Genomic DNA, 13,835 nt, shown 5'->3' with positions numbered 1-13,835 from the left:
ATTTTAAAGCTGCCAAGGAGGCTTACTGTCTACCACTCAAAAAATATATAATAATCCTTCATGAGGTAATACCTAAAATTCCACATTTAAAGCCTCACCATTTGGCTTAATTTTTGATTAAGTTCTCATGAAAACATGAATCCTGCTGGCAGAGAAACATATTAGGCTTTTTTTTTTAATTTTTTTTTTTTTAAGACACAGGTTCTCCCTCTGTTGCCCAAGCTGGAGTGCAGTGGCTGCCTCAGCCTCCCAAGTAGCTAGAACTATAGGCACATGCCATCACGTCTGGCTAATTTTTTTTTTCTTTTTTTTTTCTGAGACAGAGTTTCCCTCCATTGCCCAGGCTGGAGTGCAGTGGTGGGATCTCGGCTCACTGCAACCTCCGCCTCCCGGGTTCAAGTGATTCTCCTGCCTTAGCCTCCTGAGTAGCTGGGACTACAGACACGTGCCACCACGCCAGGCTAATTTTTGTATTTTTAGTAGAGATGGAGTTTCACCATGTTGATCAGGCTGGTCTCAAACTCCTGACCTCTTGATCTGCCTGCCTCGGCCTCCCAAGTACTGGGATTACAGGCATGAGCTACCACACCCAGCCAATTTTTAATTTTTTTTTTTTTTTTTTTTTTGAGACAGAGTCTCGCTCTGTTGCCCAGGCTGGAGTGCAGTGGTGTGATCGCCGCTCACTGCAAGCTCCGCCTCCCGGGTTCACACCGTTCTCCTGCCTCAGCCTCCCAAGTAGCTGGGACTACAGGCGCCCACCACCACACCCAGCTAATTTTTTGTATTTTTAGTAGAGACGGGGTTCCCCTATGTTAGCCAGGAGTCTCCATCTCCTGACCTCATGATCCACCCACCTCAGCCTCCCAAAGTGCTGGGATTACAGGCGTGAGCCACCACGCCCGGCCTAATTTTTTTTTTTTAGAGACAGGATCTTGCTGTGTTGGCCAGGCTGGTCTCCATCTCCTGGGCTCAAGCTGTCCTCCCTCATTGGCCTCCCAAAGCACTGGGATTACAGATGTGAGCCACTGCATCAGGCCCTGAGAGCAGATTTTCATTGATATATTCATTGGACTGTTTCTGTTCTCTAATGACAGAAATACAACTGAAATTTAGTACACACAGGCCAAAACAGGCACCTAATTTGCTCACCCTGAGTCACCTAAAAGCTGAGCTGCAGATGGGCCTCAGGTACCCTGACCCTACCACGACTCATCTCCATCTTTCTCTGCATGTTGGTTTTATTCCTTTTCCTGGCTGGAAAAATGGTCACCAGCAGCTTGCAGGCCCCACACTCCCTGCCTACCCTTCCCAGAGGATCTGAGCATGAAAGCGGTAATGTTAGATCCATGGGCTTAGGAATAATGCCTAGCTGTGCTGACTGGGGCTTGCCTTGGTTCTCTTACTCCTCCTCTTCAGCCCACACAGTTTGAAGTTCTCAGAGCCTCCACAGCCTCGATATGTAGACAGAGCTGAGGTTGGAGGTTGTCAGGGCCAGCCTGAAGTACTCCCTGGCACCTCATTTTCCATGCTAGTGCCTTCCCAGTCCCTAAATACTCTCTGTCCTCCCCTACTTCAGTGCACGAGAACTACTGGTCTTCCAAATGGCTCCTGCTGTAGGGTACTCTTATCTTTTTTTGTTTTTCTTTTTTTTCTGTGAGACGGAGTCTCGCTCTGTCACCAGGCTGGAATGCAGTGGCGCAATCTCAGCTCACTGCAGCATCCAACTCCCTGGTTCAAGTGATTCTCCTGCCTCAGCCTTCTGAGTAGCTGGGACTACAGGTGCGCGCCACCACGCCCAGATAATTTTTGTATTTCTGGTAGAGATGGGGTTTCACCATGTTGGCCAGGATGGTCTCGGTCTCCTGACCTCGTGATCCGCCTTCCCCGGACTTCCAAAATGCTGGGATTACAGGTGTGAGCCACCACACCCAGCCTACTCTCATCTTTTTAAACTTGGAATCCAAAGTCTTCTATAATCTGACCCTTACTGAAGTCCTGAACACTGGTGAACAACGTTGGTCTTTGCCAAGGGGCCAGATTTCTTTTTCAGACCATGTTGCAGCTGACCTTGACCCAGAGTATCTGAGGGAGGAGCTTTGGGGCACAGGCAGCTCTGTGTGCCATTCTTGCTTTCAGAAGAGTCTCCCATGTTTGGGTCCCAGAAAAGTGATCTGTGGTCCAGGCACCCCTCCAGACCTTCTTCTCCAAGAAGAGCTAACTTTGATGAGCCCTTTTTGAGGCTCCGGCAGTATTTGCTGTGTGTACTGCAACATATGTTGCTGTTTATTCTTAAAAGTGCAGACCATGTCTTGCAAACTAGACTAAGGCCTGTGAAGGCCAAGGCTGTGCCTGGTATCTTTATATCTCCAAGAACTAGAGCAGGCCCCTGGACAGTGCTCCTCACCAAACTGCTGCAGCTGTTAACTGCCACCTCCCTGCCTGGAAGTCTTTCCTGTGGTGCTGAGCTGCTCACACTTACTCAAGTGAGTTGACTTTTATTGTCAAGAGAATCTTCAATTGATTTAATTGCTATAAACAAGGAAATCATATAAAACAGCTCCTTACTAATAAATTTCTCCTTTTTTTTTTTTCCTGAAATGAAGTCTCGCTCTGTTGCCTAGGCTGGAGTGCAGTGGCATGATCTCGGCTCACTGCAACCTCCGCCTCCCGGGTTCAAGCGATTCTCCTGACTCAGCCTCCTGAGTAGCTGGGACTACAGGTACATGCCACCACGCCCAGCTCATTTTTGTATTTTTTTTTTCTTTTTTTGAGACAGAGTCTTGCTCTGTCGCCCAGGCTGGAGTGCAGTGGCGTGATCTCAGCTCACTGCAAACTCTGCCTCCCGGGTTCACGCCATTCTCCTGCCTCAGCCTCCCGAGTAGCTGGGACTACAGGCGCCCACCACCTCGCCCGGCTAATTTTTTGTATTTTTAGTAGAGACGGGGTTTCGCCGTGTTAGCCAGGATGGTCTCGATCTCCTGACCTCATGATCCGCCCGCCTCGGCCTCCCAAAGTGCTGGGATTACAGGTGTAAGCCACTGCGCCCGGCCTACTAACAAATTTCTTGTGACACACTTGCTATTAATAAGGAAACTCAAGTTGACAGTACAGTTGGGAATAATTTCTCTGGCCTGCACTTAGTGCCATAGTAGAAGTATAGGATCATGCTAACACCGTGGCTAGTGTAGCTATAACTGGCCATCATTCGAGCTGAGCATGGGTTTCCATTCAGCCCAGAAGTTTCAACTGCACACAAGAGATGATGAAGCAGCAACACAGAAGCACAGACAGAGGTGTGGAACACAGTCTAAGCCATGGGGAGAGAGTTTCTCACCTGGGCTGCACCAGGATGAGAGCATAAGCTCTCCACCATCATCCAAAGCAAAGCTGGCTCTGCAGCCATCAATGCAGGAAACTGGGTTCTGTCTGGTCCCAGCTCTGTAGTACTGCAGGAACATCATAAAGACCATAAGGAATGGCAGACAGGACAGAGTTTTGAAAAGTACAAAGCTGGGTGGGTGCAATGGCTCATGCCTATAATCCTAGCACTTTGGGAGGCTGAGGTGGGAGGATCACTTGAGGCCAGGAGTTTATGACCAGCCTGGGCAATATATCGAGACTCCATCTCTATTTTTTAAAAAATAAAATAAAATAAATGTTAAAAAGAAAAGTACAAAGCTACCATCCTTGGAAAGCAGCCTAGGGGGGTAGTAGTGTCTTCTCTGGGTGTTAAGCAGGCTAGGTCCTGGGCCTCAACCCCTCTACCTCAACTTTCATTCAATAAATATTTATTAAGTACCCAATATGGGACATTTGCTATAGGTGGTGAACTGGGAATACAACAGTGAGCCAGAAGCACTTAGTCCCTGCTCCCATAGAGCAGGATGTGTCAGTACGGCACTATTGCGCATTTGAGACTGGATAATTTGTTGTGGGGGTTGGCCTTGTGCATTGAAGGATGTTTAGCTGCATCCCTGGCCACTACCCACTAGATGTCAGTAGCAATCCCCCTCCTCAGTTGTCACAATCAAAACGTCTCTAGGCCGCATGCAGTGGCTCACACATGTAATTCCAACACTTTGGGAGGCTCAAGCAGGGGGTGGATTGCTTGAGACCAGCCTGGGCAACACAGTGAGACCCTGCCTCTACAAAAAAATTTAAAAATTAGCTAGGTGTGGTAGCATGCACTTATAATCCCAGCTACTCAGGAGGCTGAGGCTGAGGTGGGAGAATCACTTGAGCCTGGGAGGTTGAGGCTGCAGTGAGCATGATCACGTCACATCACTGCACTGCACTCCAGCCTAGGTGACAGAATGAGAGCCTGTCTCAAAAAAACAAACAAAAAAAACCCTCCAGAAGTTACCAAATGACCCTGGGGCAAAACTATCCTAGGTGAGAACCAGTGTCTTAGAAACCAGAGCAGCCCCACAGTTACCTATTTATTGGGGTCTGGGTAAGATTTTATTTGAACAAATACTTTTGCACTTTAGGAAAAAATAAAAGTGGATGGAGTTTTGTAAAGAATGGCAGGTGCCATTGCCATGTACAAATCTGCAAAGTTCAGAGAGCTGAATACAATTTAGCTTAGCCCTACTTGCAACAGAAAGGGGGAAACTATAAGGTACAGGATGAGAGAAAAAACAAAGACTGGAGAATTTCAAAAGTGATGGAGCTGAATTTCATGTGACCCCAAATCCACTAACCAAGGGACTGCCCTCCAGCACCCTTCTGATATCCATCCAGCCAGAGTGCTAGCCAGCTCCACCTGATGGCAACAGCCTGGGAGTTGAGATACTCTAGGGTTTTCTGCTGTACAGTTTTCTTTTCTGTAGCAAGATGGGGTTCTTGTTCTTGTCGCCTAGGCTGGAATGCAGTGGTGCTATCATAGCCCACTATTACATCAAACTCCTGGGCTCAAATGATCCTCCTGCCTCAACCTCCTGAGTAGCTGGGGCTACAGGTGCACGCCAGCATGCCCAGCTAATTTTGTTGTTGTTTTTTGAGATAGAGTCTCACTCTGTCACCAGGCTGGAGTACAGTGGCACGATCTCGGCTCACTTCAACCTCCGCCTCCCGGGTTCAAGCAAATCTCCTGCCTCAGCCTCCCGAGTAGCTGGGACTACAGGCACGCGCCACCGTGCCCAGCTAGTTTTTTTGTATTTTTAGTAGACACGGGGTTTCACCAACCTGGCCAGGCTGATCTTGAACTCCTGACCTCGAGATCCACCCACCTTGGCCTCCCAAAGTGCCAGGATTACAGACGTGAGCCACCGCGCCCAGCCTCGCTGTACAGTTTTTAAACACTATTTCTTCACCTCAACCTAGCAAGGAAAGTAGAGCTGGCATTACTTTTCCTGATCTTACACATGAGGAAACCAAGACATTCCATGTTGAAATAACTTCCAGTAGTAAAGTTTTCTGACTTGCCCAAGGTGCTGTAATTAACTAGAGTTAGAGATAAAAGTAGACTTTGATCTCCCCCAACCACCACCCCACCACCCACCTTGTTCTGCATGGAAGGGTGGGATCAGAACCAGATGTTTGAGTTATATGATCTTTTTTTTTTTTTTTTTTGAGATAGAGTTTCCCTCTTGTTGGCCAGGATGGAGTGCAATGGCGCGATCTCAGCTCAACTGCAACCTCTGCCTCCTGGGTTCAAGTGATTCTCCTGCCTCAGCCTGCCAAGTAGCTGGGATTACAGGCATGCGCCACCAGGCCCAGCTAATTTTGTATTTTTAGTAGAGACGGGGTTTCTCCATATTGATCAGGCTGGTCTCGAACTCCCGACCTCAGGTGATCTGCCTGCCTCTGCCTCCCAAAGTGCTGCGATTACAGGCGTGAGCCACCGCACCCGGCTGGCTTTTAAACTATATCAACACCGAAGGGGTGAGATTCTTAGAGTGACAGTTCAGAGACAGTCAGGAGAGTAGGGGAGATGGAAACACCTGCTACTAATGGTAAGGCTCGGCTGCGACTGCCCAGCCCTGGGAAAGCCTTTCTCTGCAGAGCACTTGATCCCACGGAAACTTGGCAGTAAGAGCTTTAAAAGGAAAGGGAGAGGGAAATGAAAGCGAGAGGGTTCTGTCAGGGAGCTGCTCGGTTTTAACAAAGGAGGCCATTCCCATGGCACAACCCTTCTTTCTGTTATCAGGAGACCATGTTGACATTACCCTGAATTCACCTAAACTGGTGCTGACTCTTCATGAGGTTCCCAATGATTCCTGAATCTCATGATGGCCAGAAGCCGGTCTCCTCATGGCCATGGCACTCTGAGAGGATGTTTGGTGACTGGACCTTGTGTTTTGTGGTTGTTTCCACTGTCTCCACTTCTTAGATTTGGTCCTCTTGCTAGGCCATAGGGTGTGCCAGTGCAGTAAAGTCCAGGGCACCTTGGCCTAGGTGCTAACTCCTTCAAAGTTTCTGCTTTGTTTCCACAGCTGCATGTTTCCAGCCTGTGCTGTGCACGCTGGGTGGGAGAGGGCAACTTGAATGCAATAACTACACCTAGCACAGTTGGCAAGACTCTTTCTTTACTATCATGAAGGAAACCACATTTAAAAATGTGTCCCCTTATGTATCCTCTGGGCATTGCATATAGTTCTGTCATCAAAGGTAAGAATGATTTTAACCCCAGTGCCTGGTACAGAGTAAGTGCTCAGTAATGTCATTAGCTGTTATTACAGCTATTACCACAACCTCAAAAAAAAAAGTTTGGCTGGGCACAGTGTCTTATGCCTGGAATCCCAGCATTTTAGGAGGCTGAAGTAGGAGGATCGCTTGACCCCAGGAGTTTGAGACCAGCCTGGGCAATATGACGAGACCTTGTCTTTACAGAAAGAAATTTTTTTAATTAGCTGGGCCCGGTGGCACGTGCCTATAGTCTCAGCTACTTGGGAGAGGAAGACAGGATATCAAGGAGCCCAGGGGTTCAAGGTTACAGTGAGCCATGATCACACCATTCCAGCCTGGGCAACAGAGGGAGACCTTGTCTCGAAAAAAAAAAAAAAAAAAAAAAAAAAAAGCCTGGATGCAGTGGCTCACTATTTTTAAAAAGTAAAATAAAATAAAATAAATTTTAAAAAGAAAAGCACAAGGCCAGGCTCAGTGGCTTATGCCTGTAATCCCAGCACTTTGGGAGTCTGAGGCAGGTGGATCACGAGGTCAGGAGTTTGAGCCCAGCCTGGCCAAGATGGTGAAACCCCATCTCTACTAAAAATACAAAAATCAGCCGGGTGTGGTGGCAGATGCCTGTAATCCCAGCTACTCAGGAGGCTGAGGCAGGGAACTGCTTGAACCTGGGAGGAGGAGGTTGCGGTGAGCTGAGATTGTGCCACTGCACTCCAGTCTGGGTGACAGGGTGAAACTCCGTCTCAAAAAAAAAAAAAAAAGAAAATTACAAAGCTGCCATCCTTGGAAAGCAGCCCAGTGGGATAGTAGTGTCTTCTCTGGGTGTCAAGCAGGCTAGGTCCTGGGCCTCAAACCCTCTATCTCAACTTTCATTCAATAAATATTTATTGAGTACCCAATATGGGACATTCACTATAGGTGGTGAACTGGGAATACAGCAGTGAGCCAGAAGCACTTAGTCCCTGCTCCCATAGAGCAGGATGTGTCAGTGCAGCGGCACTATTGCGCATTTGAGACTGTAATCCCAAAATGCCTGTAATCCCAGCATTTTGGGAGGCCAAAGCAGGCAGATTGCTTGAGCCCAGGAGTCCAAGACCAACCTCAGTAACATAGTGAGACCTTGTCTCTACTAAAAATTTAAAAAATTAGCCAGGTATGGTGGCATGCACCATACTACTTGTACACTAATAAAAAAAAAAGCCACTGCATCCAGGCTTTTTTTTTTTTTTTTTTTTTTTTTCGAGACAAGGTCTCCCTCTGTTGCCCAGGCTGGAATGGTGTGATCATGGCTCACTGTAACCTTGAACCCCTGGGCTCCTTGAAATCCTGTCTTCCTCTCCCAAGTAGCTGAGACTACAGGCATGTGCCACCGGGCCCAGCTAATTAAAAAAATTTCTTTCTGTAAAGACAAGGTCTCGCCATATTGCCCAGGCTGGTCTCAAACTCCTGGGGTCAAGCGATCCTCCTGCTTCAGCCTCCTAAAGTGCTGGGATTCCAGGCATAAGACACTGTGCCCAGCCAAACATTTATTTTTTGAGGTTGTGGTAATAGCTGTAATAATAGTGTATAAGTAGTGTATTAATAGCTGTAAAAGTAGTGTAGTCCCAGCTACTTAGGAGGATGAGGTGGGAGGATTGCTTGAGCCCAGGAGGTCAAGGCTACAGTGAGCTATGATCATGCCACTGCACTATAGCCTGCATGGCAGAGCAGGAACACTTAACCATCTCATAGATAACTAGATTAGTCTTCTTCTAGGGACCTAAAGAGCAAAGCGATAAAGCGAGCATAAAAGCAGTTTGAAAAGTAAGTGACAGAAGCATGAAAAGCATCGTTTTTGAATTAGTTCTGACTTGGATTCCATTGATGAGCACAAAACAGTAATCTGGTTCAGGATAGAAATATAAACATTAGGCCGGGCACGGTGGCTCACACCTGTAATCACAGCATCTTGGGAGGCCAAGGCGGGTGGATCACCAGGTCAGGAGTTGAAGACCAGCCTGGCCACATAACGAAACCCCATCTCTACCAAAAATATAAAAAATTAGCCAGGTGTGGTGGCATGCACCTGTAATCCCAGCTACTCGGAAGGCTGAGGCAGGAGAATTGCTTGAACCCGGGAGGTGGAAGTTGCAGTGAGCCGAGAAATTGCGCCACTGCGCTCCAGCCTGGGCAACAGAGCAAGACTCCATCTTAAAAAAAAAGAAAGAAAGAAAGAAAGAAATATAAACATTAGGCCGGGCACGGTGGCTCACGCCTGTAATCCCAACACTTTGGGAGGCCAAGGCAAGCGGATAACTTTAGTCAGGAGTTTGAGACCAGCCCGGCCAACATGGTGAAACCCTGTCTGTCCTGAAAATACAAAAATTAGCCAGGCATGGTGGCACGTGCCTGTAGTCCCAGCTACTCAGGAGGCAGAGGTGAGAGAATCTCTTGAACCCAGGAGACAGAGGTTGCAGTGAGCCAAGATCGCACCACTGCACTCTAGCTTGGGCAACAGAGTGAGACTCCGTCTCAAAAAAAAAAGAAAGAAAAAAGAAATATAAACATTAATCATTAGAAGACTTTATTGAATTATGGCATTCTGTTGTTAAAATTCTTCCATTACCCACCACTTCTGTTGACTTTGTCAACATGTTAATAAATTGAGGCTCATGGTGGTAACTTTAAAGTTACAGGATCCTAAAATGTCTTCTGAATTATTAAAAAGTGTGTGTGTGTGTGTGTTCAGTGCCATGAACAGTGAAGTTAACTATGTACTTATCTTTTCAAATAAGAGATCCAGTAATGACTCTCAAGATGATCCTTCTAACCAGAGTGTTTGCTTGCCTGAAATACAATATTCCCTCACAGATGAGCTCTCCAGACCCCAGGAGAAAGAATAACTGATCGAAACTCATGTACTTGGTTGGTAGCTGTCAGAATAAGAGTGCAGGTCTTCTGATTCTTTTTTTTTGAGACAGAGTTTTGCTCTTGTCACCCAGGCTGGAGTCCAGTGGCGTGATATTGGCTCACTGCAATCTCCGCCTCCTGGGTTCAGGCGATTCTCCTGCCTCAACCTCCCAAGTAGCTGGGATTACAGGTGCCCACCACCACGCCCAGCTCATTTTTGTATTTTTAGTAGAGACAGGGTTTCGTCATGTTGGCCAGGCTGGTCTTGAACTCCTGACCTCAAGTGATCTGCCCGCCTCAGTCTCCCAAAGGTCTTTTACACAGTGCTTCTTCCTGCAGCGTAGCACGCCTTCTCACATAGAGGATGCTTGTAAAGAGCGTGGACTGTGGAGTCAGAAAGATCTAAACCCCAAGAACAGCTCCACCACTCAGTGGCAAGGTGATCCCAGCTTCGGCCTCTGCTTCCTGAACTTCCTCAGGTGTAAGATAGGGTTAATACTATGTCTTCGCTCAATAAATGTTAGCCACTCTTATTATAACAGAGGGCTTGCTGTACATGCAGTCATTATGCTTTACAGTTTAAAATAGAAAGACCAAGAGCAAATCCCTTTCCAGCCCATTCCAATCCCAGTTCCAGGTTCCTTCATCCATGCAGGATGGTCACCTTTCCTTGGGGACAGCTTGCCTCTTTTCATCACCCCTAATCAACCATTCTATCCTTTCTTCAGTCCTTGTTGTCGTTTTTATATTTCTTTTATTATTTGAGTTAGCCTTATTATTATTATTCAAATTATTATTTGTTTTTTTTTTTAGCAATTATTATTATCATTTATCTCACAAAATCTCTATGACAATTGTGTGAAGTACAATTATGATTACATATGAGATAACTGCACCACAGACATGTTATATAACTTGCAAAAAGCCACAAACCCAATAAGTGGTAAAGCCCAAAGCACAGAGGTTTTCTTTCTTTCTTTCTTTTTTTTTTTTTTTGATCATTCTTGGGTGTTTCTCGCAGAGGGGGATTTGGCAGGGTCATAGGACAATAGTGGAGGGAAGGTCAGCAGATAAACAAGTGAACAAAGGTCTCTGGTTTTCCTAGGCAGAGGACCCTGCGGCCTTCCGCAGTGTTTGTGTCCCTGGGTACTTGAGATTAGGGAGTGGTGATGACTCTTAACGAGCATGCTGCCTTCAAGCATGTGTTTAACAAAGCACATCTTGCACCGCCCTTAATCCATTTAACCCTGAGTGGACACAGCACATGTTTCAGAGAGCACAGGGTTGGGGGTAAGGTCATAGATCAACAGCATCGCAAGGCAGAAGAATTTTTCTTAGTACAGAACAAAATGAAGTCTCCCATGTCTACCTCCTTCTACACAGACACAGCAACAATCTGATTTCTCTATCTTTTCCCCACCTTTCCGCCTTTTCTATTCCACAAAACCGCCATCGTCATCATGGCCCGTTCTCAATGAGCTGTTGGGTACACCTCCCAGACGGGGTGGTGGCCGGGCAGAGGGGCTCCTCACTTCCCAGAAGGGGCGGCCGGGCAGAGGCGCCCCCCACCTCCCAGACGGGGCGGCTGGCCGGGCGGGGGCTGCCCCCCCACCTCCCTCCCAGACGGGGCGGCTGCCAGGCGGAGACGCTCCTCACTTCCCAGATTGGGCAGCTGCCGGTCGGAGGGGCTCCTCACTTCTCAGACGGGGCGGCTGCCGGGCGGAGGGGCTCCTCACTTCTCAGACGGGGAGGCCGGGCAGAGACGCTCCTCACCTCCCAGACGGGGTCGCGGCCGGGCAGAGGCGCTCCTCACATCCCAGATGGGGCGGCAGGGCAGAGGCGCTCCCCACATCTCAGACGATGGGCAGCCGGGCGGAGGCGCTCCTCACTTCCTAGACAGGATGGCGGCCGGGAAGAGGCGCTCCTCACTTCCCAGACTGGGCTGCCGGGCAGAGGGGCTCCTCACATCCCAGACGATGGGTGGCCAGGCAGAGACGCTCCTCACTTCCCAGATTGGGCGGCTGCCGGTCGGAGGGGCTCCTCACTTCTCAGACGGGGCGGCTGCCGGGCAGAGGGGCTCCTCACTTCTCAGACGGGGAGGCCAGGCAGAGACGCTCCTCACCTCCCAGACGGGGTCGCGGCCGGGCAGAGGCGCTCCTCACATCCCAGATGGGGCGGCAGGGCAGAGGCGCTCCCCACATCTCAGACGATGGGCAGCTGGGCGGAGGCGCTCTTCACTTCCTAGACAGGATGGCGGCCGGGAAGAGGCGCTCCTCACTTCCCAGACTGGGCTGCCGGGCAGAGGGGCTCCTCACATCCCAGACGATGGGTGGCCAGGCAGAGACGCTCCTCACTTCCCAGACGGGGTGGCGGCCGGGCAGAGGCTGCAATCTCGGCACTTTGGGAGGCCAAGGCAGGCGGCTGGGAGGTGGAGGTTGTAGCTAGCGGACATCACGCCACTGCACTCCAGCCTGGGCAACATTGAGCACTGAGTGAAAGAGACTCCGTCTGCAATCCCGGCACCTTGGGAGGCCGAGGCTGGCAGATCACTTGCGGTTAGGAGCTGGAGACCAGCCCGGCCAACACAGGGAAACCCCGTCTCCACCAAAAAAATACGAAAACCAGTCAGGCGTGGCGGCACGCGCCTGCAATCGCAGGCACTCGGCAGGCTGAGGCAGGAGAATCAGGCAGGGAGGTTGCAGTAAGCTGAGATGGCAGCAGTACAGTCCAGCTTAGGCTCGGCATCAGAGGGAGACCTTGGAAAGAGGGGAGGGGGAGGGGGAGGGGGAGAGGGAGAGGGAGAGGGAGCTATTTGTTTTTTCTTTAATTCATTTGTGTAGAAATGAAATGTTGGAATACAGACTGAGCTTGTAGTTAATAAACAGATATTGATATAGCTGTGAAAATGGAAACAGAGGCAATCTATGAATAAATACACTTTTTCCATGAACTCAACCCCAGGACATGGTGGACATTGTCCTTCAAAGCTTTTTTTGCCCTCAGTATGGCATGAGAAAAAGAGAACCAGTAATTCAGGCTGTATCTGCATAAACAGAGTTCACTTAGAAGCTAGCCAGGAATTCTAAATGTGCTAATAAATGGCTAAACCAATAAGCAACAAAGATATTCTGAACCCAAGTTACTATCATGGCTGAATTCCACTCTGCTCCACTGGCTAGGAACAAGAGTAAAACATCAAACCCTGGAAAACAGTCTCTATGTGGTCAACCACAGCACTAGCTACACACCACTGATCTGCTCAGAAGTCACTTCAGATAGATGCTGCATTTGAAAAGTTTCAGGGCTCTGTTCTCTCCTCTCCTTCCCAAGGGAAGGAGACAGCTCCATTGAAGTTGAGGTGGTGGAGAAGGCATTCAGTGAAAACCCTGTGTTTCTCTACAGGTGGTGACTTTCGATGCAGGGGGAGTAAGTGGCCACAGCAATCACATTGCTCTGTATGCAGCTGTGAGGTATGATTCTCCGGGTGATGGATGTGGGGGAGGGTTTGTTTATTTGATTAGGGCTCATGGTTTAAAGTCTAAAGCACTTTCCCACTTGTTATCTGAGCCCATGAAATTCACTGCTGGCTTATCTTCTAGCCCTTTTTGGCCATGTTGCTCACTGCATCTCACCATGTCCTCTCTCTGAGAAATCTCTCTCAAGTCCTAGTACGAATGCTCGTCTCCTAAACAGCTGAATTCTTTTTTATACACTGAATACTGCAAATGGGGTAATTGACTTTATTCATCTCTTTTCTGTGGCCACAGGAAGCTTGAGGGCCAAATTTGCAAGCCCTGTGGCACTGGACAAGACTTTAAGGAATGAGTGCTGTCAATCAGTGTGCCTCCACCTTCACCATCTTCTTCCCCTTACTCTCACTTCCGTCGTGTGTTTTATACAACTCTCAAATCTTTCTTGGAGAAGGAGGCTATACATACATAATATGAAATGTGTTTGTTCTTCACAGTCACCCAATTTTACTGATATTTATTTGCATTTTACCAATAAAAAGAAAATGCAAGCTCAAAGGTATTGAGTGACATAGAGTCATACAAACATAGATGTGTTTCCTGTCCCCTAGCAAAGTGCTTCTCCTGGGCCCCTGATCAGTGGTGTGGCAGGCCTGTCCCAGCTACTGAGGAAGGAAAGGAGCAACTTGAAGGGAAGGACTTATTTGATAACCTTCTTCTAAACATGCTTAACACTCAGACTGAAGCAATGCAATATGTAAAGTTGGAAATGACCTCACCAACCATTAAGTCCAACCACTGGGAAGTGGTTTGCCCAGCACTACAAGGTTAAACTATGGCAGAGGCAGA

General features: G+C 48.4%; 1 protein-coding gene across 2 annotated transcripts in view; it reads left to right on the top strand.

Annotated features, from left to right (window-relative positions):
• The window catches only part of PIGL (phosphatidylinositol glycan anchor biosynthesis class L), a 112,040-nt gene that overhangs the window by 84,892 nt on the left and 13,313 nt on the right, over window positions 1–13,835 (top strand). For both annotated transcript variants that reach the window (XM_004042211.5, XM_019027170.4), the window contains exon 4: window positions 12,919–12,986. In XM_004042211.5, the coding sequence (XP_004042259.5) occupies window positions 12,919–12,986 (68 nt within the window). The remainder of the gene's footprint in view (window positions 1–12,918; window positions 12,987–13,835) is intronic.

The sequence above is a fragment of the Gorilla gorilla genome, chromosome 4, assembly GCF_029281585.2.
Source record: "Gorilla gorilla gorilla isolate KB3781 chromosome 4, NHGRI_mGorGor1-v2.1_pri, whole genome shotgun sequence".
NCBI lineage: Eukaryota > Metazoa > Chordata > Mammalia > Primates > Hominidae > Gorilla > Gorilla gorilla.
The sequence above is the reverse complement of the archived record's forward strand: the minus strand, read 5'-3'. Positions and strand labels throughout refer to the sequence as shown.